General features: G+C 42.8%; 1 protein-coding gene across 4 annotated transcripts; it reads right to left on the bottom strand.

The window, feature by feature from the left end:
* On the bottom strand, positions 1–25,979 carry epn2 (epsin 2). 4 transcript variants are annotated; one of them, XM_074655227.1, is made up of 10 exons: positions 25,765–25,979; positions 17,587–18,395; positions 14,778–14,932; positions 9,089–9,201; positions 8,781–8,885; positions 8,207–8,339; positions 6,295–6,447; positions 5,727–5,819; positions 4,131–4,361; positions 1–2,994 (listed from the first exon to the last, which is right to left on the bottom strand). In XM_074655227.1, exons 2-10 carry the CDS (start codon positions 18,015–18,017, stop codon positions 2,672–2,674), a joined length of 1,737 nt encoding a protein of 578 aa, XP_074511328.1. In that variant the 5' UTR covers positions 18,018–18,395; positions 25,765–25,979; the 3' UTR covers positions 1–2,671. The 4 variants fall into 4 exon arrangements, with proteins under 4 accessions (XP_074511328.1, XP_074511330.1, XP_074511329.1 ...); XM_074655229.1 differs by having other exon boundaries at positions 5,790–5,819; XM_074655228.1 differs by lacking the exon at positions 25,765–25,979 and adding an exon at positions 25,567–25,706.
* Between the last annotated feature and the right edge of the window lie 620 nt (positions 25,980–26,599).

Below are 26,599 nucleotides of genomic sequence, written 5' to 3'. Positions count from 1 at the left end.
TTATCTTTTTTTTTTTTTTTTTTACTTTTCCAACTTCCAAATTTTTGCATATATTTAGTTGAGATTAAAAATGTTTGCTGGTCTGCAAGTTAAGTGTCACATCCATTCATTCAGGACCCCAAGCATAAAAGTCATCATCACCACCCCTCATCATCATCATCATCAAAATCATACACGGTTGGAGCTGCCCCTCCTTTTGCCTGAGAGAAATGAAGGTCTGTGTTTAGTGGAAATACCAAAGTGTCCTGCGGTGTCGCTATCATACCACAGCAGACCAGGAGAGGGCGCCAACTCACACCAAGAAAAAAAAGAAAAACACCCCTTCCACAGTAATAACGTTGGCAGTGATATCAACAGAACTAAAAGAGAAGAAGAAGGGTCTATACACCGGGGGCGCAATACATCAGCTGTATTTCATCAACCCACTTCTTTTTTTTTTTTCAACCAATAGAAGAGACCGAGACGCTCAGCTTGCTGTCAGTAAATGTGCCGATATTCAGCCAACAGTAACACTTTCTTACACAAACTCCTGAACAAACTGAAAAACAGCTCTGAAATATATAAAAAAAAAAATGATAACAATGGATCCATAAACAGAAAAAAAAAAAAAAAAAAAAGTCAGTGAAGTGTGACCCTACTGTTCAAAACTACTCAAAGAAAGTACGACACCCTCAGAAATCACAGTCGCTATGACTTTGGTAACAGTTGTGCTTCTAAGAGAAGAGAATTACATAGCCTACCCATAGGGTGAAAAAAAAAAAAAACTACAATGACAGAAAAATAGACAAAAAAGAAGAGAATGAAGATGATACATGGCTTAGCTAGTACACAGCTCCGAAACTCTGAAAAGGCTTGGCTATGGATTTACATCTAAACGAGTCAAATAACAACAAAAATAAAACAAAACTTAACAACTGTTTGTTTACATGACATGTCTCGCTTGTTGTTTGCTGCGGGATTCCCTGTGCTATATATCAATAGACCGATCCTGGAGCAACCCTGTGTGAGTGTGTGTGTGTGTGTGCGAGTGTGTGTGTGTGTGTGTGTGTGTGTGTGTTTGTCAACCGGGTAATGTTCTTGCAGATAGATTAGCCGCGGTAAATCCACTCGGAGGTCTTTTTCTCGAGTGGCTGACGTGCTCTTTAAATCCAGAGCTTTTTTTTCTTCGCAACCCTGTCGCCATAGTAACACTCCTTGATATGTGGTTTGCACACATACAAACACATGCAAACAGACACTTCAGGGCTGCAGATGCCTACATTACCCCCCCCCCCCTCCCCCGTTTTGACTTCAGAAACTAACTATATCTAAACCAGTTTACACTTTACTGAGTGAGAAATGAAAAAAAAAAAACTTGCTCATTAAAGTACACTTGGAAGCTATCTCTCATGCAAACTGCGCGAGCACACACACACACAACCTCTTCCCTTTGACCCTAGAAACAAACTAAAAAAGAAAACTGTCCCATGATGCCTCGCTGCATCCATATGTTCAGATAGCAAAATACTGAAGCCATCACAGTCTTTTTCTCTAAACACACACTGGAGGGGGGGTGGGGGGGGGGCTTAGTGACAAATACATCAACATGTGGCTGTTAGTACACCTGCGCGTGAGCACACACACTTACAGACAAAAAAAAAAAAAAAAAAAATTGCGTTTACGCATCTTTTCAACTCCTCTAGGACAAGGGGTTCACCCCCGTTTGATAAGTGTTCATTGTTAATCCCATGACCCCTGGAGGTCAAAGTTCACGTGGAGGGTTGGGGGGAGAAAAAAGGTCCAAGTTGACGGGAAGTGACCAGACGAAGAGTTGTGACTGAGTGGTACCGAAAAGCCGAGGCAGTGTGTGTCGGCGGCGGCCGTTAGCCTCCCTCCCTTAGCTAAGGTGTAACGGTGAGCCCAACAGTCGCAGACAGAAAAAAAAAAAAAAAAAAAGACAAAAAATTGTGCAAAATCCCTGCTTAGTAACACACACATACACACACATACACACACGCAAGAGTAGAAACACATCTGACCATCTCTCATCCGTACTCCAGTGTGTATAAGTAAAACCCACTGGAATATACACAGTGTAAAAGTACTGAGATGTGCACTCAAGCTCAAACATACACGCTCACACACATACACACACACACCGGCTGACAGGGCTTATAAAAGATTAGCTCTAGTGAAGAGATAAGATCCTGGCGTTAGTATGGTCAGACTCTCCTGTCACTCCACCACAGAAGAAGAAAAAGAGCAGTCCTAAGGGGAACAAGGGAGAGGAGGCGAGTGAATGAGGAGGAGGACAGAGGAGAAGAGACTGTCCTTGCCTCTGTGGAAAAAACTGTAAACACCGCTGCTACTCTGTAAAGTCTGTAGACAGATGCAAAACTCTTTTGTGGTCATCAACATCATCGTCGTGGGATCAGTATGGAACACACAGGACTAGGCAGCTTGTAGCATTGAGACAAAAGAGACATAGGAGGGAGGAGTAAAGGAGTGTGTTAAGGTGGGAAGGAGGCCAGGGCTGGGACTACGACCTGGCTAGGGAGCTGGTTATAAAGGGATAAATGGGATAAGACATCTCCTTGTTCATTCTGAAGCTTCTTAAGGAGCCAAAGTGGAAGAGAGAGAGAGAGAAAGAGAGGGAGGGAGGGAGGGAGAGAGGAAGGGTTACTTGTCCCCCTCACAAAAGGAAGGGGTTGGTGGTTCCGGCGGGCTGCGACCCGGCCTGGGGCGGCATGCTCATCAGCGGCTGGGGCATGGACATGGAGGACGGGATCCCCGTGTTCCCCATTCCGCGGGACATGGGGGCCATGGGGTTGGGCTGAACGAGCCCGGAGGAGATGGCCATGGGCTCGACCATGCCGAAGCCGGCGGGCATGGGGCTGACCCGCATCTGGTTGAGGGTGGGGGGGACTGGCTGGCTCACTTGGAAGGGGTTAGCATGGGCTGCTGCTGCTGCTGCTGCTGCTGCTGCTGCACCACCTAGACCTGGAGCAGAGCCGCCTGGATAAAGACAGAAGTACAAGTTGAGTTGGGCTCCACAATTAAAGCTTCAGTAGGCAGAAAGATTTCAGCATCATTGGGCAAATATCCATAATAACCTTTCAGCATATTGTAATTCAAGTGTTCTGAGAGATAACTAGACTTCTGCTCCTCCTCATGGCTCTGTTTTCAGGCTTTAAAAAAATCTAACCCCTGACGGAAGACTTTGACCAATCACAGGTCATTTCAGAGAGAGAGCGTTCCTATTGGCTGTGCTCTGGCTGGTATTTCCTCAATAGATCTCAACATGGCTGCCGGGTCACAAACTTCCTCATTTTACAGCTAAACAGTACACTACAAGATGATTCTGACAACATTTGAGGCGAGAAATAGGCATTACAGTAACAGAATATTGATTCATATTTGATCAGCGCGGCCTAGTTTGACCGTTTGATCGGAGTTCACGAGTGATTGACAGCTGCTCAGAGACGGCAAGGCTCCAGATCGGCTCTGATTGGTTGTTTTCCTCCGGTCTGTGAAATCTTGGAGTTGCCATTAGGAGCACCAGAGGACACAGAGGCATATGATATTTTTCAGATTACCTATCTCATGCACTACTGTCAGGATATAGTGACCGCTTTATAAAAATAACTTTTTAAATCATATTTGTTCCATTTCTACCCACTGCAGCTTTAAGTGAATATTATTATGATAAATAGAACTAAATGTTCATATTTTTGTTATATTAATATAATTTATATTTTGTTCATATTATTTAAACACTATATTACTACGACTATACTGCCATTTTATGAATTCAACCAGGTATGATTCATCTCTCTGGTATAGAAAGGGCAGGGTCAATGATTCAACATTTCAATGTGCAGATGGGTGTGTCTGCCCGTGTGTGTTCAGGCCTGCACGTGCGTGTCCATGTCTCCTGGCTTACCTACCGACTACACTTCCTGGCTAGCACACTCTGTCATCTAATCCCTTTGAATTAACCAGTTAGCTGCTTAAAAAAAAAAAAAGCCTGTCCATGCATTCATATAAAAAACACGAATTTCCTAAACTAACATTGCTCACTAAAAAAAGTGGTAAGAGTTAAGAAGAACATTTCAAGTTTTGAAAACAACTTCCTCATATTTTCTCCCCACCTGTTGAAGCTAAGAACGGGTTGACGACTGGCGCAGGCTGGGCTGGTTTGGTCACCAGAGAGTCCAGGTTAACCAGGGCGGCGTTGGGACCCAGGAAGGACTCCGGAGTCTTTCTAGTTGGGTTCCCGGAGGACATGGACATGGAGGTGGGCAGGGGGTCGAAGAGGTCCATGCTGCCGCTGCTAGCGAGGCTGGAATGGGAGGGGATAGAGGATGCTATGCCCATGTCGCCTGGGAAACAAAGAGCAGATGTATTGATGAAAAACTGAACTTTTCTTTGAGGAAACAAAAATATATATCACATAACACTGAGGCATCATTAAGACAAGATCTCTTTTCTAGTCTTGAACTGCAGAGGTCATTAGAACTCTATAATTAAGAAGAGTTTGACATGTGAAAAGCTTGTTTATATACCCTTATACTGAACTGATAGGTACGCTCACATTTTATATTATGACGGTCTAATAGATATTAAAAAAATATATTTTTTGCCTATTCTTGCCGTGCATAAACTCCTCAGTTTCTGCTCTCATTTGTCACCCGAACACAGCGCCCACTTACGTACCTGAGCACACTCACATTTACCGTGAAATAAAAATTGAGTTGATGCAATAAAAATGATCAGATGATGCTTTTATGAGAGGACATCAGAGGCAGACAGTCTGGCTGTTTGTTGTTGTTTTTTGCGGGCAGCAGTGGAGACATTCATTAATGCACTCGCACATGAACACGCACAAACGCAGCATGCCAGCAGCAACATACGCAAGAGGAAATGTCAAAGATGGAAACTGTCTTCTCAGAAACAGAAACTGAGACGCAGCAGAGCCAAAAAAAAAAAAAAAAGGCTCATGATAAGATCAGACAGGCCTAGCTTGTATTAACACACCCATCAATCCTGTAGATTTCAGCCAGAGCCTGATTCTAATAGTAACCTTTCTACAACTCATCCTACAGAGGGCTGTGTCCTTAACATCACTGAAAGTTTGTGTCCTCTACACGCTGTGTGGTGACTTCTGGGAAAAGTAACTTTTATACGCCTGGTGTTTTTGTGTTCCCTTCTCACCTTGTCCTTGGCTGTATCAGAAGTGTTTGTGTTGAGCTGGAGCAAAAAGTTAGACACCAATGTCACCCTCCCCACACTCAGAGACTGCCAAACCACATGGGAAAAAAAACACTCAAGACCTGTGCCAACCTGTTCAGTGGGGCCCTGGAGTTGTGAATGGGAGCAGATCTAAAAGGGATCCCATAAACTGGATGGCCCAGGTCTAATAATGCATTTATCCATAAACACATAAAAGCTGCATCACATTACACCACAGTGACATGGGACCAGACCAGAGCAAACAGCTATTTTTTCCACCATTTGATACGATTACTGCAGCATTTGATTGCATTTGCAGTGGGGAAACCGATTAAAAAACATAACACCAGTGGTGCCAACGCTGTCTTTGCTCCAGTCTGGTGATATTTACATAAAAAGACAAGACATGTGTGTGTCTGTGCCCCGCAGAGACATTGTGTATCTGCAGACACTGAGGGGAAAAACAACAAACACAGACTCCGTGTCATTAGAGAGACGAAGACAAGGGTGAGTACCAGTGGGGACAGAGGAGGAAGAGCGCAGGCTGTCAAACTCTGAGAAGTCCTCTTTAGACGTACCGTTGGATGCATTGAACAGGTCAAAGTTACCTGAAAAGGGGACAACGCATACATACACACACAAACACACACACAGACGAAATCATATAAACAAACAGCACACACACATAAACAGACACACACACGTAGACAGATGGAAACACAAGTATGAATGAGTATGGATAATTTGGTAAATTAACTGAGAGAAATGAACACAATAAGGATGTGAAAGCATGCAGATGTGCGTAAGCATTTGTTACTGTCCCTTTTGACACACCTGTTAAGGTTTGGAGACACTAGCCAGCCATATATTAGACATCTTTTTCATTGCTTAAAATAGAGGGAACTCAGAATGCAAGCGTCTATAAATACTTAAATATTCTAGAAAATGTCTTTTAGACTCAAATATATAATTTTCAGACAAACTAACTGGAGGTACAGTTGACAGGTGACTTTTGTGAATGCCCTAGCAACTGATGCCTGTGGACAACACTGAAAAACACTACTTTTTTCCCCAGACGGTCACCTGTGTTGGAAGTCTTGGGGCGGGTAGCTGCGGAGCTCCAAGGGTCAGCGGAAGGAGTGGAGTTTGATGCCCAGGGATCGCTGCTCTTCATGGGTGGGACAGAAGGAGTAACACCCCATGGGTCCACTGGGGCTGCTGGCTTAGGTGCAGACCCTGGGGAGAGATGTAAGGGGCAAATTGGATGAGAAGAGGAAGAAGGACAGAGGAAGAGAGCAGGAGAAGAGGTGAAATAAGATAAGTGGTTTCATTCGTCTGATAGCAGACGTGTATTTGATCTGACCCATTCTAAAAGTACAGTTCATCTATCCTTCTTCATTCCCCCCCTTCAACATTTACATATCCAAACTCCTCCACAGCCTCCGTTCCCCGTCTCCCTGTTCCTCCACACTCCTTTCCTTCATCGTATCTTCCGCTAACATCCTCCCCCTTTCACCTCCTCTCTGTGCAGTAATGCTGCCGAGCCAGTGGAGCAGCATTCCTATTTAACAAAGAGTCACAGTCCTACGAGCTGCAGGTGGAGAGCAGAGACGACACACACAGAAAAAACTGACTCTATACACAAATACTTCTCAACGACGACAGTCCGTGTGTAGATATCATCTGATGTGACCATATTCAGTGACTAGTGTGTATTAGGGATGTCACGAGAACCGATTCTTCGGTACCAAGTTGATGCCAAAATTCTGAAAATGTCACGGTTCTCGTTTTCCTACAGTACTGCAGGGCTCGTGACTGACGACGTTTAAAATCCGAAAGGACATAGTAAACTCACTATCGACACATCCAGGGGACGCACCCTATTTTTTCCCTGATGATGCTACATTGTGAACAACAGATCTGTGTTGAAATCAGCAGGAGGGGAGCTAGTTAGCGTTAACGTTAATGGATGTTGTATTGAGTTTTATTTTGATGCATTCAGGCTGTAGTCGGTTAAAAAGAAGTATTAGGCGAAATCTTGATGTGTTCAAATGTAATCTTGTCAAATGTAGTTTTTGGTGAGAAACTTGAATAAATCCAGATGTTTGAAGGAGATGTTTTCACAGCAATATAAAATAGATATTAGAGAGGGAATCATGACCTGTTTAACTTCCTAATAGGGCTGTCAATCAATTAAAATATTTAATCGCATGATTGTCCATAGTGAATCACTATTAATCGCAAATTAATAAAACATTTTTTATCTGTTCAAAATGTACCTTAAAGGGAGATTTGTCAAGTATTAAATATTCTTATCAACATGGGAGTGGACGAATAAGCTTGCTTTATGCAAATGTATGTATATATTTATTTTCGGAAATTAATTAACAACACAAAACAATGACAGATATTGTCCAGAAACCCTCACAGGTACTGCATTTAGCATAAAACAATATGCTCAAATCATAACATGGCAAACTGCAGCCCAACAGGCAACAACAGCTGTCAGTGTGTCAGTGTGCTGACTTGACTATGACTTGCCCCAAACTGCATGTGATTATCATAAAGTGGGCATGTCTGTAAAGGGGAGACTCGTGGGTACCCATAGAACCCATTTTCATTCACATATCTTGAGGTCAGAGGTCAGGGGACCCCTTTGAAAATGGCCATGACAGTTTCTTCTCGCCAAAATTGAGCAGAAGTTTGGAGCATTATTTAGCCTCCTTTGCGGATTCCTGAGGTTTTCTAGTTTCATATGATAGCAGGCTCTTCACTCTGGCTTTAAAACTGAGCCCGCTACAACCTCTAAAAGATTGATTGCGTTAAAGGAAATGAGTGGCATAAAAACAAATTCACATGAATGCGTTATTATCGCGTTAACTTAACAGCACTACTTTATTGTATTGTTTTGTTTTGTTTTTTACCATGGAATAGAATTAGGGATTTCACTGGTTATGGTATTAACTACTAAATTTCCGGTGTTTTGTGTACATACCATAAGACTGCCAGGGGTCTTCTGATGCAGCAGCTGCCCCAGCCACGGCTCCAGCTCCGGCCCCGGCGCCCCAGGGGTCAGCGGAGGCACCAGGCTCAGGGACAACCATCAGATCCAACAAAGATGACTGTGGCTAGAAAGAGACAGAGAAAGTGACCAAGAGACAGGAGACAGGAAGAATAAACAAAGAATACAGACCAAAGAGGAAAAAAGAAGAATGGGATGAGTTTAGATAGAGAGGGAATAGATAAGGAGGATAAACGTTAGGAAGGTCAGCCAGTATCCTAATCAAACATACTAACGGTGGTCATGTCGTTACAAGCGGAGATAAGCCGTGCTTCTTCACTTTAGCTCCGAGTGAACCTCAAACTCCAGCCAGCCAGCTATTCAGGCAGAATAATGATGAGTAAACTAGGTAGTCTGCTGCCTGTTAGTGGTTTCATTACTGCTCATGAAGCAGCAGACGGTATCGGACAGAAAAAGATGATGGAGAGAGACGAGACTGTTTCATGATCAAGGTCAAGGTCTCAGAATAACTGAGTCACTCTAGTCTCCATGTTTGTGTGTATTTTACCTCTCTCTTCTTCTTGGCCAGTTTTGCTGATTCTGGACCTCCTTTCTTACTCTCCTCCAAGGCCATCTGTAGTCTCAGGTCATCCCCTCGGCGTATGCGATCCTCCTAAACACACACACACACACAACCAGAGCATAGTTGGCATAAGCAGCACATGTGCAACTTGAATTCTTAAAATAAAAAGCTTGTTTCCACAGATGTAATGTAAACTATCTGCAAATGTCAAACAGAGCCACACAGTAAGAAAAGATAATGACAAGCATTGGGTTCATACTCTGCCATGTTAGCATGTGTTTCTGTGTATGTACCTGCTCCGCAGCCTCTCTGCTCATGGCCAGAGCCAGTTGAAACTGGAGCTCCTCCTCGCCGCTGGTTTGAGGTCTGGCCTGCTCCAGTTCTGAACCCGCGTTGGGAGACGTGGCTAAAACAGACACATCCAGAACGCATGTTAACATCACCGCCACACGGGACTCCATCACATATACTGTATATGCTATAACTGTACTGAAAACGGACTGTGGAAACTCTATGTTCAGCCTTCAGTGAGCCTGTAAGGGACGACAGCTCCATTCAGCTTATTGGATTAGATCAGGCCATGTGGCATCCCAAAAAACACACAGACACTGCACGTGACAACACACACACCCCACACACAAACACACAGAGAGAGAGAGAGAGACTACCAGGCCAGGAGAAAGAAGTTCAAATGCCAATAGGTGAGGTTCAGTAAAGGTAGCCTGGAGTGTATTCTTTAGTTCAAAGTGTGACCATGTGTCTTTGAGTTTGGAAACAGTCGCTTTGCTGTTTCCGTGGGAACCATGGCGTGGGAGGTGATGGCGAGCCACAGTGACATCACCAATCGCAATTCTTGACTTTTCTCTCTATATAATGTCACCATTTCAGTGTCATCATTTCTCCAGTTTAGAGTAGGTTTGTTTGTGTGTGTGAATGCTGTGGGTGTTTGTACACCGAACCTGTGTTTTCTTGGGCTTATTTTAGGATTTTCTATGCAATTCTATACATACAAAGCTGTTTTATCCATTCATAACAGTGTGTATTGAACAAAATGTGGTGTGCAAATTAAATCTTAACGTTCTGATGGGATTTTTTGGCCAGATGATTCCTCTCAGACTTAAATGTTGTTCTTGTTCTCCTACTTAAATAATGAACAGCGTCTCTCTCTCTCCTTCTGCCTGCCTAATCTTTTGCTCTCCGTCTCTGCTGCTCCGAACAACCAAGACCGTGTCATGACATGCCCTGCTGCTGATGTGGACACTCCCAAAACAACGTACTCACTCAATACTCATCGCACCATGATGATCTTTTGTGTGATGTTACATCATTTTGATAGCTTCTCTGAATGCAAACGGTTACAGAAAGATATGTGAAAGGCGTTCGTTCGAGAGACAAAACAACAACACCGACACAGATATGATCTGGGGAAACACTGATGGTTAGTTTCACTATGTGACACAATTAACATTGAAACTTCACGCTTTGACAAACATCCTCCTTGCCCTATCAAGACGCCTGCACATCAGCAGTTTTCTATAAATATTACAGAGTAAATTTGTCACATCAAATGTTTCCATGATGAGGAAATGGTAAAAATCATTTATTTTTTATAAAAGGAATGCGCTGACATTTCCTTTCACAGTTAAAAGGCTTGGCCTTCCTTGAAAGGCTTGCCAACTTCATAATAATTTGGGTACATTCCCGTAAAATGACAACATATTAAGCGTATTATGTGTTGATAGCAGTGTTACGGTGTTCTGTCTTGCTACTCCAGCCTCAGATCTGAGTCCTTGTCTCCTCTCCTCCCTCCTTGCTCACTTGTTCCTCAAACCCATTCCTCCCTCCTTGCTCACTTGTTCCTCAAACCCATTTCTCCCAAGCTCTGTCTCCAGGCTGTGTGTCTCAGGGGAAAGTGACCAGAAGTACCGGAGGGTAAAGGTGTGTTTGGTTAGCTGGTGGGACTTGAGTCATGGCCTCGACATCAGCAGCTACATGTCTGCCTTAAATAGACAGTGAACACAGTGGTACTAAAGCCTACACAGAGGCAAAGTAACCCTGAAAAATATGCTGGAATGATATGGTAATATGTGTGAATTTGTGGAAGACATCCAACAATCCAAAAAAAGAGACGGAAGCCTTAATCTTTAGCACAAGGCACAAAATGTGTACCATTTAGCAGCAGAAGGTAAATTCATGCACTGATGCTCAGAGACATGTTTTCACAATATGTTTTTTTTTTTTTTTATATATTGATGGTGCCCACAGCACAGGGGCGGCCCACCAACCTGCCAGGGTGGATTGTTGGATGCTGCATGCGCGCCTCAGGGAAACCACGCATGGAAGCACAAGGGAAAGAGCGATAGGCAAGGCTGTGAGCCAGAGCGGCCAGAGGCTGACGGGGGCACCGAACAATACACACCTCCAGCGCACGCCCTGAGGACAACCCAGCAAAGAAACCCCTCATCTCCAGAGAAAGACTTTTTGCACCCACCGAGCCGGCGGCAACCGGCCCTGACCAGAAGGCAACTTGTAAAAAATAACTATCGAAAATAACTGTCACTGTGAAAGATTTCATCGTGGACATTTTCAAGATGGTTTTATCAGCCAGCCCTGAGACAAAGTGATGTCTTTCTGATACAGTCACCAATATCTTCCATTAACATGTTAGAAAGATGCATTATATTCTTCTATCAAAAGACATTTTTCCTTGAGCTCTCTTTAAATCTCTCCAAAAATCAACTGCAAAGCAAAAGAGGGATTACACAACAGATTTTCAACCACTAAGCCTAAAGAGAGACTACACTACCAACACAATAAACACACAGTACAACACTTGATAGTAGCGAGTCAGAAAAGACAAATAAACACAACTCAAAGCCAACTAAAACACACCAGTTTCTTGCCCACACCACTGTGGGAATGGACCATATATGGATAATCACAATTTCTTGGCATTCCTCACAGACACAGATCTGCCTGCTGGCAGAAACATGCATTTAAATTCTAAGATTCATTCTTCCACTGTTTGCCACCACCGTTTGTGTCCAGTTGTTTCTTATCTTGTCATCTTAATTTTCTGTGGTGCTACGTTTAATAACTACGCAAATAACAAAACTGAAATTAAACAAAAACTTGATCACAAACCCCTTCAAACAAAGCTAAGACTCAATTCTCTGAACGTTGAAAGTGAAATGGGCTGATGAGCACTAGTGTCAGCTGTAGCAGATTTATGTGGTGATAATGGTGCAGAGGATTTTTATCCCAGGGTGTCGACCACTAACTACCACAACATCTGCAGACACCCAGTCTCTTGTCTCTCTACATAAGGGAATTAAGTGGCTGTTTGAAAGCTGGTGAGTGAGGCAGCTCCTTAAATGCGTTTTCTAGATTATTCCTTCAAGACATTGTACATTTTCCCCCCCAACCTTTGTGGGAAGCGTGAGAGGCAGGGGAGCACCCATCAGGAGGAGGACAGACAACCAAAGACGATGAATGACAATAAAACTAGAGAAATCTCCTGTATTTACACTTTGGTGTTCAACAGAGAAAATATTTGGAGAAAACCTGGAGCCTTGACTCAGATTAGACACACACATGCACACACACAAAACCGCATTAAACGTGTTGATTTGGAGTTACTGAACTGCTGATCATTCAAGTCAACTTGGATGAACTCATGCTGACCTTTAAAAGCAATGAAACTACAGCCTAAGACTACATTTCGGGTCTTTTACACACATGCACGTTAATGAATGCACATAGACACGCAAGTGTGTGTGTTTGTGTGTGTGTGTGTGTGTGTGTGATAACAAGGTACATACAATTTACAAATAACTAAATGTAATCACATGGTGGGAAACATTTTAATTCCTTGGATGAAGCACATTTCAGACCCTTTCAGATACTTTTGGGACTGATGGGGAATATGCTAGGTCAACACCAACAGTCACACTTGCCAGGCTGTTTATTCACACCCTGCCTGGTCAACAATACACGGAAAGTTCGACTGGAATCCCAAAAATCCCCCCTGGAAACGCCCACAGCGACGGCCCAGGCTCACTCCTCCTATTGGCCGGTCTCTCCTTCAGTTTCCCTCAACTGATGACTCAGCTGCTGGGGCTTCCGCCTCTTGAGCCACACACTCAAACATAAACGTACATGCAGGAATGCGGGCCACAAAGTAAAAGGTGAACGCACGCTCCATGCAACACGTATGATCCACGCGGGCTGAAACCACATGCATGGCAACAGACAAAAACACACATCAATAGGCGCGCACACACACACACACACACACCGCCATCCTGCTGTGCACAAAGGACTGGGGTTCAGAGGATGAAAGGAAAAGAGGCCAAGGTTAACTCTTTCATTTCAACTTCTCCATTTTTCCCCTCTGTCCCTCTCCGCGTTACCCCATTTCCTGACTGGGATTTCTGTTTCTTTTCAGCTCTACCCCTCTCTCACTCACTTTCAATCCATTTGAACTTGTATTCTCTGTTTGAATGAGCTAATGGAACTAGAAGAAATGAGTACTAGGTATGTCAGGACACCAGAAAGTTAGTAGTCTCGATACCAATTCGATACTTCGGTAAAAAACAATAGTAAAACCATAAATTCCATGTACTTCAACATACACTCCTTTATTACCGTTTGCTGATTTTTGATAGGAAGTTAAACAGGTCATAATTCCCTCTCTATTGTCTATTTCATATTACTGTGAAAACATCTTCTTCAAACAACTGGATTCACGTTTCTCGCCAGATTTTACAAGATTACATTTAAACACATCACGATAACGTTAGAATTTACCCTCGCCCAAGGTAAATCTATACATTTTTACTGAATATAACGTGAATACATCATGATGTAAATCAATGGCACCTCCCGCTAACGTTAGCTGTTAGCTCCGTGCAGGCCTACACTGCTAACAGCTTACGTTAACTATCTGTCTTGCCGATTTCCACATGGATCTGTTGTTCACAATGTAGCATTATCAGGGAAAAAATAGGGTTCGTCCCCTGGACGCCTCAACAGAGAGTTTACTGCGTCTCAAAATCATTTTCTACCGTCCCCGGGATGATGGGACTCTGTTAGTTTCAAGCCCTGATGGTACCTATGGTACCTGCGGTAAATGAGTACCGCCACATTTTCAGAATTTTGGCATCGACTTGGTATGGAAGTATTGGTTCTTGTGACATCCCTAATGAGTACTAGTAAAAATTCAAGCACAGAAACACAAGAGCAATGATGACATATCACCAAATATGTCACAAAGTATGAGGACCCCTTAAACTGTTTACTTCAAGAGGAATAAAAGTGATATTATTCCCAGCATGACATGGTGAAGATATCAGACTAATCAATATATCATGCTAGTTGCTGAGGGCAGTAGTAATGTGCATCTGTACAGAATAAGCCCAACAAGTGTCACTGCACACTTCATTAACAAGAAACAGACATTTCTTTCTTTTTTTCTAATCGAAGGTTATCCAAGTCTGGTTTCCATTCACTTATTTCTTTCCATCATGTATCTCCTCATCTATCCAGGCCTCTCTTGTTGCTGTCGCTGTGTGTTTCTATATCTCTCCCTCACTGTGTCTCTGGAGGAGTGAGCATATCATTGAAAAGAGAAGCAGATTCCTCTGTCATGTGGATGATAGAAGCTGGAGGGGGTGAACTCTGCTTCCTCTTCTGTCTGTGTCTGTGTGTGTGTGTGTGTGTGTGTGTGTGTGTGTGTGTGTGTGTGTGTGTGTGTGCTGAGGAATGTGGCCCTACTGCAGGACTGCAAGCCAGAGACAGAACAGGGGGAGGGGCAGGTTTCAGGATGTAGGCCAAAGTTACACAATACAGTTTAATGGAATATTCTGTATTAAACATATGGAATGAGCCCCGTGTGTTTGTGTGTGTGTGTGTGTGTGTGTGTGTGTGTGTGTGTGTGTGGTGGGTGTACAGCCTATGTGACAACTATAAGCTAATACTCACAGCCGTGGTAGGAGGCAGGTGAGCCCTCTGACCTATTGTACTCTTCGCTGTAGGAAGTGGAGAGGTTGGGCTGAGACGAGCCTCGACCAAAACCCATCTGACTGCTCCCTGTGGACACCTGGGCCATACGCTCTTTGGTCTTCAGAGCCTGAGACCTAGTAGGACAAAAAAAAAACATATGATCAGTCATCTTGACTCAAGTCAAGATTCTTATAATCATTATTATTATTAAATAAATAATGAGATGAAGTCTACTGTATTGCCAAAACCACCCTATGAATCACGGGTTTAAATGTTTTCCAATTTGAAAATGCAACAGCAAAATCATTAATTAGAATTAAACACGCTGCCAAACAAATGATGAAGCACCCCCTTGATCCAACTAGTATGATTCTGGGAAATGATGCAATGCCCTAAATGTTGTCAAAATCAGATCAGAAAAAGACAGATGGATGAACAAATTAAAAAAAAAAAAAAGGACATCAAAGTAGGAGACCAGCGCCGGTGTCATCTTAATCACTTCATGAATTCAGTTATTCAGCGATATTTTCAAGTACAACCACAGAGAATCACCAAAGCAGACAACTCATGTACAGAGTGGTGTTTACTTAAGACTGTTAAGCTGGGAAAGACATCAACTCTAGGGGTGTAACGATACGTTTTTACAACGATACGATACGCCAAAAATTCAATCAGTGTGACTGTGAAATAAATAGCTGAATACTGGACAGTGCAGGTCAGGATTCCTCAAAGCTTTTCTTGTAAGGGGAATCATGGATAAATTAATTCTGGATATAAACAAGTAAACAATGATTAATGGCAAATACATACAGCTTTGATTTGAAAATAATAAAAAGTGCAACTGCAGGACCTGCTGATTCAGTTCTCAAGATACAAGGCAGTGCAATATTTAACAAAAAATATCATAAACCAACTTCTATTCAAGTTAGATGAACAGTGGTTTAACCTGCTGCTTCTGTCCTCATTTTCAATATAAACGGTAGAGCAATAATACAGAGATCAAACAGCTGATAGTGATCAAACAGCTTGGGACACTAATCATTCCTATACAAACGCTGTTCAATAGTCTGCTTATAGTAATCAAGTAGTCCACCTACAGTGTTCATTTGGGGTCTTTTTCATACATGAAAACATTTGGAAAAACATTTTAAAACTATGTTAGACAAACGTTAGTTGAATTTCTGTTTTGTTTTTTACTTTACTCCCTTGATAACTTGCCTCGCGGACCATCTGCTCTCCAGATGGATACGTGAGGCTGATGCTGCCTGCACATAGATATCATGACGGGGAAAGGAAAGTCATTTTCTCTGAATGGAAAAAACGACAGCGCACGGATATAACGCATGTGGGTGAAGCCGATCAAGTGGATTGATAGCGCCCTGTGTGCTCGCGCTGCAGAGGGCAGAGCTGGCGCATGTCTGGAGAGTGAACCGGAGTAACGTTTGACATTTCTTTACTGATAAAAGCGCTAAAAAACACTTTCATATAACGTTTGTCGTCCTTAAATACAAGGTGCAAATCCTTAGTATCGATACAATCGATTTTTGAGTTTCAAATTGATTTTATATCAATTTTACGTCTCCCGTGAAGGACAACTTGCCAAGTACCTATCGATGTAGTTGGATCGTATGAATATAAATCGATACATCGAAGTAGTAGATGAATGGTTACACCCATAATCAACTCTGTAGCCATCTTTCATGTGTGGTAACTTTGTACTTCTTACTAGTAGTAAAGATCCACTGTAAATGACAAAACAGAAGAAGAGATATGGAGTAGCATGACACCCCTGTGGATCCATCTTTGTTTAGAACCAACAGGTGTGGAAACTTAATGAGCAGAGTCCCAAAATACTAAAGAGACTCTTTGTATTAAAGCTTATCAGTCACCTGTAATAAAATTGGAGTCATTGAAAGCACCAGTCATTGTTTAACAGAGGAGCAGTGCCAGGGTCTGGTGTTGTTCGGGAGTGGTTTCGTCAACCTCGCTAACTTTCAGCACCAGAGTGGAGAGCAGCTAACCCTGCTGAATCAGGTATGGCTTGAACCCCCCTAAATAAAGTTCCGGGGACATTTCCTGAGGACATTTTACTGCCCAAAAACGGCCCTGGTCAGGGAGTAGTACTTTCTGAAAGTATAGGAACTTTCAGGGTAGAGTTTGCAGGGATGACCGTTCTTGAATGGTGAAACACACACACACAACGCCGCTGAATCAACTTGTGTGCCGCTTCATTCATAAACGAAAGAAGGAAATACTCTAGTACCGATTTAGGACCATTTTAGGACAAGGGGAGAGCATTTCTCTTGAAGTTATTTTCCGATTGTTTCATAGCGGTTACATTCTAAAGCATAAATAAATAACCATCAAACACTCAATAGATGATTTACTGTGGAGACAGACTACTCTTTCCCTCCACTGCATTTCATTCATTACACACTCTGACAGTAAATACTAGGTTTGAAATGGGCGGACACACTGAACTGCAGGCTGCAGAGTGTGTTTACTGCTGTGACCACCAGCAGCCCTCATCCGTTGTCATTTTGCTTTTTCATATTTTGTCAGCGGACTAATTTGACGAATCTTCGCAGGTCTTTAGCGGTGGAAACGCAGATAAGAGTGGGCTGAAGCAACCTTTCAGTTCCTTGAAAAATAGTCCTGGAACTAAAATTACCCAGAACTTCTTGGTGGAAACTCGGCTTTGGTAAATTCTGAATTACATCCATAAGTTGACCCCAAAGATTTTTGACTGTGTATCTGTTCCAAATTAGATTCATAAAGCTGCTCTTACCTCTCTCCTTTGAGGCGTTCCTCGTCTTTCAATAGGACCACTAGCTGCTTGCTCTTCTCCCTGACGTTGATGCCCTGGTCTTTGCCGTCTCTGTCGATGTACTGGAAGTCCTTCAGAGTCTGGATGGCAAAGATGTTCTCTTTGCACTGCAGCGCCACGCGCTCCGAGCCCGTCTTGATCAGGTAGTCGAGCAGGGTGAGCGCCTTGTAGACGTGGCGCCAGTTCTTGCCGTGGTCGTTGAGCCGTTTCCAGATCATGCTCATGATCTCGCTGAAGGCGACCACGTTGTAGGTGAGGTCGGCGATCTCGGACATGAGCGAAGACGACGGGCCCCAGGGGTCGTTGGAGGTGGCCTCTCTGACTTTCTTCTCGGCGTCAGAGTAGTTGTTCACCATGTTCTTCATCTGCCGGCGGATGGTGGAGCTCGGCATGGTGGCGGTGGAGATGGGACAGACGGGGGAAGGAAATAAAATGTACACTCTCACAGAGGAGAGGTGCTAGGAATCCAGTAATGTTCTGGTAAAGAGGCTAACACACACAGAGGGTGTAAATGTGAGTGTGCGTGCTTCAGGTGAAGCTTGCGTTATGTGTCCATGCGCCTGTGTCCTTTCTCAAGGCACGGCGGTGGCGTGATGCGTGTGTAAATCTTCTTGTGTACAGGCGTGCGTGTGTGTGTGTGTTGTGTACGTCTGTGTTTGTTTATGAGGCTTCTCCAGGCCAGTGCAGTGTTCCTGAGTCCTCCAGAACAGCGTCTGTTAAAACCATCTCCACACACACAGTGCTGGCTGCACACATGACCACGCCATCACCTGGGACAGACAGACACACAACAGGTTAGTGGAAGGAAGAGAAGAAAACAAAAACATTTAGGAAAGCTAACAGAATGAGAACATGGAAATGTACAGCCAAACTAAAAGGGCAAACATCACAACACTTCCTTGTTGTTATCCGGTTCTGAGTGACTGCCCACACCTGAGTATGCCAACTGTTTAGTATTTGTTTTGGCACTAACTTCATGTCTCTCTCTCTCTCTCAAACTAAAACTTCACATTGTATGCCAACAATCCCAACTAATCAAATTCTCCTTCAGATTTAAAGCACACAATATTCAACCTACCTTTCATTAAAGACACACTGAAGAAAACAGATGTCTGTAATATTTGAGATTTAAATTAAAACACATACTGCAAAAACATCTGGTAAAGTCATGGGTTTAATCAGAGTTTCTTTCTTAAAATGTGTCATTGTAATCCCGATTTCCACACCTAAACAATAAGACTGTGAAGATAATTTGTATTGATAAGAGCAGCTGTAGTGCCTTCCTTTTTGAAACGAGACAAAACAAATTTGTTTCCTACTTTCACGCATAGATAGGCAATTTGCACTCACAGAGAGCCTGCCTCCTCCTCCTTCTTATTATTACTATGCGGGGTCAGGGTGGCATGACCAAGAATTGTGTTCTCACTTCTGTAATCTCACTTGAGTTTACAGTAACCCGACTCAATTGTAAATTACAAGACAGGGTGTTGAAAATTAATAATTTCAGCACAATCTGTGTGGCGGTAACGTTGCTCATTGGGCGGGCTTGGAGGAGCAGAAAATACAAGACATTAAAAGCAAACACAAGATTAGTGGGAAGTAGTTTAGGAAGATACAACTAGTGTATCACAGGATAATAACATCCTAGTCAGTGTTTCACTGTTATCAAAATGTCTACAATATTCTACCTAGATAGTTTACATGATGCTTTTGTCTAGTTACTGAGAAAAATCAATAATATCTAGCTTCAAAGAATGTTTCTTTGTTGTCTGCTTTGTGAATAAATGCCATAAATTCAAGAGTGCTCTGATCGATTGGCCACCGATTTTGCAGTGTGTCCCGCACCGTCGGCACTAGTCCACCATGTTGGAGGCTTTTTGGACGATTCAGCATGTTGAAACGGCAGCGGAGCCCGTCGGTGAGAGAAATCACTCTGATTGGCTGTTCAGCTTAAGCAAATCAGTGCACGAGAAGAGAAACGGAAGTTGTTCTATCTGAACCAACGAGGGCATACACAGAAGCCTCTTCTCATTTTTCATCTTCATCTGATCATTCCAATACACGAATATTTTCACAACGACATGGCCATCTGGGATGAGAGTGGTGTGAAAATTGGTCGGCAAACGCCGTTTTATTTCACATGTGAAAGACACAGTGTGTCTGCAGGTGTTCCTAATGCATTTATTTCCCTAAATGTGAAGCAAATTTTGCAAATGCAGTTTGCAAATTTTGCAGAGATATGTTAAGTACTAAAGTAGCACAAAAGCAATAGCTAATTTTAGCAGAGCTGGATTCAAAGATTTGCTAATTTCATTTCAGAGCATCATTCTCAAACAATTTCTATCTTAATCAGCCTTTATCTATGCTCTTTCACCATCACCACAGTATTAACTTTCAGTATATTGCTAGGAGAGACGCCAGAACAATGAGTGACAACAATGTTTCCACCCTTTGGTGGGTGGCAGGGGAGATAAAGCATTTCCAGTCTGATGATGACTACAGGAGTGACTGATGACTGACTCTGTCCTGTTTCTAACAAATCAGCAGCCCTGCTACTAATCACTTCCTGACACACACACAACTATGGAAAGTGTGTGGAAACTCACAGCTGTGGAACCTACACATCTAATTTCCATATGCAAACTCTTAAGCGTCACTTTAGTATGTAACGTTAAGTTATCAAACGCACATTTACCGATTATGCGCCTTCTGTTTTACCATGTAGTGTCCTTATGTTTATGTGATATGAGCTGCTTGCAGAGAAAAGTCGATTCCAATGAAACACGATATTGTAATACGGTCTGAGCTCAGATGCAAACACGCCACAGCAGGATCTCCTTGGCATGATCATTTGGCCAGATTAGTACATAGACTGGACTTTTAATTTATCCAGAGAACATTTCTTGAGCGTACACACACTCTTATCCCCCACTTCTGTCATGCACCACATTCACATCAACTGCAAACTTACCTAATCTTATTTAAATAATTGCTCTCTCTGTAATAAATAGCAGCTTGGGTCTTCTGAGAACTTTTCGTGCCCACTATTTCTCTGACTACGATCTAGGGAGACCCATGATGACTTATCCTATTCAGTAATCTGATCCCTGCACCGAGCGTGCACCGACATGCCCCACAACCTGAACAGAGCAAGACTGTTAAAAGTGATTAGCAGTCTCTGCAGACTCTGTGTTAAATGCAACAGTTGGAAATTTTCAATTTAAAAAGAAAGTAGCAAGGGGTTACGTACGTATGTGTATGCATTTGTTTTAGGGAGCTTCCTGTCTAGCAATGCCATGGAAAGACAGCTGGGGGGACGGGGACGAGAGGGTGAGGAAACGAGGAGTGTGAGTGTATGTGTTGGGGGGGTAAGAAAACCACTTGGCACATCCCCTAAATTTACTAAACGCCAGTGAAATGTGATTCCTGTGCCCCCCAAACGTTCCCTCCTCACCCTGCATCCGCATGAATACAGCTCAGACCTAATGACACATCTGCTGCTATAATCACCTATTCACCCATGGCAGACAGGGGGAAGAGAGGAGAGTCTGTCTTGTCCATCCCAGCCCCCCCAAAAAACCTCCTTCACACCCCGGAACAACCCCCACCACAAGACACCGCTGGCCCGCCTTCCTTCAGCCCTTCTGTGCTTGGATCACTCGAGCCCCGAGGCCCACAAGAGACCGCACACAAGACTGTGTGTGTAGAAATACATATTCATGTGTCAATGCAGGTTCATTATGTCTGAATGACTGAGCCTGTCATTCTTGTCAAATTGCCATTATGCCTCATTGTTGCTAGAATATGAAAATAACCATAACAATCATTTAGTCCGGGGTCTACTTCTTGCAGCTTCAGGTGAACTTGCACATCTGCGGCCACCCTTTAAGCACGGTCTGAAGTTTACTTTTTTCACTGCCTGCAACTACGGCAGGCAAGTATTTTTTTGTCTGCCACTCAGAAATGTTATCTGCAACTTTTGATATCTATGCGCTAAATGAAAGAATAACATTTTTAGATCTGATGTCATTCAATGCTCGATATATTTTTCGCAAGAAACTTAATATGCATGGTAAATTACAGTGTTAGAATTACTGTATTGTACTGTTATTGTCATCTGTAGTGGTTATTTGCATAAAAACAGTTCAAATTATTAGGAAATAATTATATTTCTATTTAAATATTTGCTTTGATTTTAAAAAATCTTGGCGTCAGTAGTTTCAATAATGTATTATAAGCTGCTTAGAGTTAAACAGGTCATAATTCCCTCTCTATTATGAATTTTATATTTGCTGTGAAAACATCTCCTACAAACAACTGGATTTATTAATGATTTTAACCAAAAACTACATTTTACGAGATTACATTTGAACACATCATGATAAAGTTAGAGTTTACCTTCACCTAATAGTAATTTTTACTGAAGAGAGCTTGAACACACTATAATGTAACTCATTGAAACCTCCGTTAACATTAGTAGCTCCGTTATTTAACCAAGCAGGACTGTGCTGCCCACCGGCTGCCAACAGGTAACGTTACTAACTCTCCTCCTGTTGATTTCAACATGGATTTGTTGTTCACAGTGTTGCATTATCTGGGGGAAAAAAATAGGGTGCCTCCCCTCAAGTTTAGTAGCATTAGCGCTGTGCTTTTGAGCGCTTTTTTTCTCTCCGCCATGGCTCCGAAACATGATACAGCGTGCGCATGCCGTTGTGACATTGTGCATGCGTATCTGTCGGAAAGCATCAATACAAAGGAACTGACTGTCACGGAGGCATGAGATGCCAAGGAATCAGACAACTAGGAACCGGTTCGCAATCGGAACCGATTCTCTGTTCCCCTCACTAGCGTTTTCCCTGCCTGCCAAAGTGGCGGAGGGCCTGACAATTTGACCGACCACTGCCAACAATTTACCCGCATTTGGAGGGTGGCGGGTTCTAATTTCAGATCCTGCCTTTAGGTCTCCCCTTCCTCTCTCTGTCTGTCTGTCTGTGCGTCTGTATCTCACTAACACACATCGAGGTTGAGGAAATTTGAGCAGAAATTAAGAAAATGAGGTAACTGCTACTAGCATCTACTCATGTAAAATAATACTCTTTATAATTCATTAGGCGGTCCTGCTCCTGGATTGGATATACTGGTCGATATTTTGCAATACAGACTGCCTGTTTAGTGGCAAAAGTGGATTTACATTGGATTTCATTTCACATTATGGATTCTCTCTACATCCTCTACCCCTAATTACATTTTTTTATTTCCTCATATTAGTCATGATGACTTTGACACATTTGGCTGTCTCTTCTGCCACCGAGCTGTCAAGTTCATGTAGAAATGCCTGACTATCAAAACTTAGAGATGGACACAACTGTAGCATCAGCAGAAAACTGACAGTGCCTCGGCTGCAACTACGCAAAAAAGTTGGGCTCAGTCTAAAGTCAGCCAGAGTTTTTTGAAAGGGTGAGAGACGAGAAACTACCTCGTAGATATACATCATTGCAAAACATTAACCACATTATCTCTACAGTGGACTAGGACTATACAGTAGCGTACACCGTTACATGCAAAGTCAGAAAATTCAAATAAAGCCCTATCCCCCTAACCAAATAAGATACTGATAACATTATTATCAGATCCGTGCCTTACTTGGAATGGCTTTTAACCGTGACAAAAAATAATTGCTATCGATTGTGATGTTTACATTTTAGAAAAGGAATATAAAAAGTAGCTGCAGAAAAAAGCTTATGGGCAATCATTGCTATATGTCTGTGGAAAATGTTACTGTACATGAATGATGATCTAGCAAAGGCATTTCCTGTGCAAACCTTATAGCAGCAATAGTCTATCAGAACGTGAATAAAAGAGTCTTATTTCGAGTATATAATCAATGCATCATGGAACAGACTGTCTATCTAATGTTGTGGTGGTGCTTATCAACAGGTGAAATCATTTGCTGAACTATAAATCAAGTCCTTTGGCAGATGCATTTTCAACGGGGGACATCAAGACCCAATCTGGAGGATCGTTATTGAGCTGATCACTGAATATTTGATGGCATCAACAACATAAAGTTTGATCACTTTCCAGTTCTGTTTGTGATACCAGTATGTCAGCTCTGAAAAATGCCTGATCGTACTCGGTTAAAGCAATGGAACCTCACAGCGTGGTGAATGAATGACCTACACATGAACTGCAGAGCACATAAACAGTTTGATGATATGACAATGTCAAAAACTATTCATATCAGGGTCTGTGTTGCTAAATACTCAATATCAAAAGACTCTGAGGGGACAGAAAAAATGTGATTGTACTGTCCGACGCAAGAACCCATGAAGCCAAACCGTTTCTGCGTACGCATGCGCCAGTGTCTGGGTGTGTCTTGGCAAAACCTGGGTAAACTGTGATTAGCATTAAGGGTTGAGAACAGGTCTACCTTGCCAGGCCCACACAACAAGAGTAAAGCTGATCTGGAGATAGAAGGCTTGCACAACCGGGTGCCTGAGCGTTACAATATCTTTGTTATTCAGCCAAGTTCATTCACCATCCATTTACTTCTTCAGAGCTCCATTTGAGCAACCTAAATAGCAGTAACTAATTCCCTGACATTTCCTGTAGTGCTGTAATTCAAGCAGGTTTTACTACTTATCGTGTAAAATATCTCAACTTCTACTAGATAGATTGGCACCAAATTAGGTGCAGACATTCATGGTTACCAGACAATAAATCCTAATGACTTTGGTGACCATCTGATTTTTCCTATAGCTGCACCATGAAGTTCAAATTTGTGGTTTTGCGAGAAATGCCTGCACAACAAGATATGAGCTGTGATGAGCAGTGGGGAAAAGACTGAGAAGAAGAAGCCACCTTCTGATCGAGCATGTCACCCCGCCTTTTGTCCACACTGACCGGCTGGGAGACAAAGCCAAGTCAGGGGAAGGGAGGAGGAGGAGGAGGACAGTGATGATGCATCTGTCACCCACTGTGACTGACTGATCATCCTGACAATAGACAAAGCCCTGCCCCTCTCTCTCAGGCCACGTTTATATGGGCTCAGTGCAGCTCAGGAATACAAAGCTCACATCCTAAACACCAGCATCTCCCACTATATACCCAATAAAATAAATAAACCCTGCCACTGTTTAGTGTCTTTCAGCAAAAGAGTGTATGCCTACCTACCAGCTGGGTTGGCGGATTGGAAACGTTGCGAGTAAACACACCGTGAAGAATCTCCCCTAGAAATCTCAACAAGTATTACGTCAAGTTTTTGCCTTGATGACTCACAAATAGTGTGATCTAATTCAGCACATCCTCTCTTATCGAAGTATTGTGCATCAAGTAGAGGAAATACACATAATAAAGCCGCTCCTTAAAAAAAAGAAGACAAACAAAAAGGGGAAAAATAACAAATCACTGCGATTCACTGAACTCATGTGATTGATAGCACACGAGCTAAAGAAGCTAACATTAGTAAAGGTTCAATGAGATTTCACAATAAGCTATTTCAAGTGACCGGTTTTGAGTTGCGACATAAAGCTGGGTGCAGCAGATATCAAAGTTTGAGCTACACTCAGCGCTAACGTTAGCGGAGTGCAAACTTGCGCGAGTGACGCTAGTTGTCGTTAGCAACAGACTAAGCTAACGTTAACTTGTTATTCAGTTAGTTTGACTCAGGTGGTTGAATAAAGAGTATAACCCAACTAAAGTTTGTTTTACTGCACATTTATGTGCCACTGACTTTAATAGTTGCCCTCGCAGACAGAAACACTGACTAACGTTCACCACACAGAAACTTGGCTTAGAAAGAAAAAGTTGGATGAGAGCTAGCCGAGCTTGTGTGAGGTTAGCCTGCTCCTCTCTAACGCAGCTCGGCTTTAAATACATCAAACTGTTGCTCACTTTATCATCTTAACACAACACGACACCATTTATTGGATTCACACTCACGGTTAGATAGCAGCTCCCTAACTGTGCTTTCTGTGCTAAGACAAGCCAGCTAGCGTGCTAAGCTAGTTAGCATTCCTTGAAGCTAGCGGCTAAGAGACGGGTGCTCGGTGGAGACATCGCCAGAGCGAACTGGATTACAGGACACAAGCCTGGAGGAGACACAAAACAACTCCACTCGTCTTCAAACGCTGAACTTACCATCGTCTGTTAGGGATACGTCCGGTTCAACAGGTAGTCCAGGGATGTAATAAACCCATAAACCAGTTACTCCAAGGAGGAAACAAATCAGAGAGAGAAGGGTACTTCTTATTTGGGCGTTCAGAGGAGCTGCTTGTTGCGCCTCCTCCGCCTCTTAGCTGTGTGTTGCTAATGCTAAGCCAGCTAAAGCCAACAGGCTACACGTATCTCCTCCTCCTCCTCAGGAACATGGCGGGCAGAGGGAGGGGGAAGCTGGGGAAGGGTGTGACCAAGAAGGCTTCACTTAACCGAGGGTGCACAGAAAGACCCTTTACACTGAAAACTATAGTGGTATAAACATTAAAACATAAATGTAATGTTACAGCGAACAGGGCAGTGGGACCATCATGATCATTCATTATGTGATCCAAGTTTTCATTTGACTTATACATGCAACAGGGTGGTGGGCTGAGTATAGTGGCTAAAACACATAGGAGTGCTGGTTAACAATGTCTCCTTTAAGATAAGATAAGATAAGATAAGATAAAAATTAACCTTTATTAATCCCCGGAGTGAAATTCAGGTGTCAAAGCGGCAACATCAGCAAACATCAGCAAACAGAGTGAAACACAGGTAGAGGTTAAGGTATACAAAAATTATAAAAACAATAATAGAGATATAAAAGATACCATTAACACATAAATGTAATGTTACAGCAACAGGGCAGGGCAAGAGTGACCATCATGATCATTCATTATACGATCCAAGTTTTCATAGGAATTATTCATGCAACAGGGTAGTGGGCCTTATTTCTGGGAGAGTATAGGTCAGGGTCGGCAACCTTTACTATCAAAAG

This window comes from Sebastes fasciatus, chromosome 13 (genome assembly GCF_043250625.1).
Source record: "Sebastes fasciatus isolate fSebFas1 chromosome 13, fSebFas1.pri, whole genome shotgun sequence".
In the NCBI taxonomy this organism is placed as follows: Eukaryota; Metazoa; Chordata; class Actinopteri; order Perciformes; family Sebastidae; genus Sebastes; species Sebastes fasciatus.
The sequence above is the reverse complement of the archived record's forward strand: the minus strand, read 5'-3'. Positions and strand labels throughout refer to the sequence as shown.

Excerpts from the sequence above, each read along its gene's own strand:
- epn2 (XM_074655227.1), bottom strand. The coding sequence starts at position 18,017 with ATGCCGAGCTCCACCATCCGCCGGCAGATGAAGAACATGGTGAACAAC. Across the intron at positions 8,340-8,780 it reads TGGCCAAGAAGAAGAGAGAG|CCACAGTCATCTTTGTTGGA; the intron begins GTAAAATACACA and ends GTCTCTTTCTAG. Across the intron at positions 4,362-5,726 it reads TTCCTCCTCTGTCCCCACTG|GCGACATGGGCATAGCATCC; the intron begins GTACTCACCCTT and ends TTTGTTTCCCAG.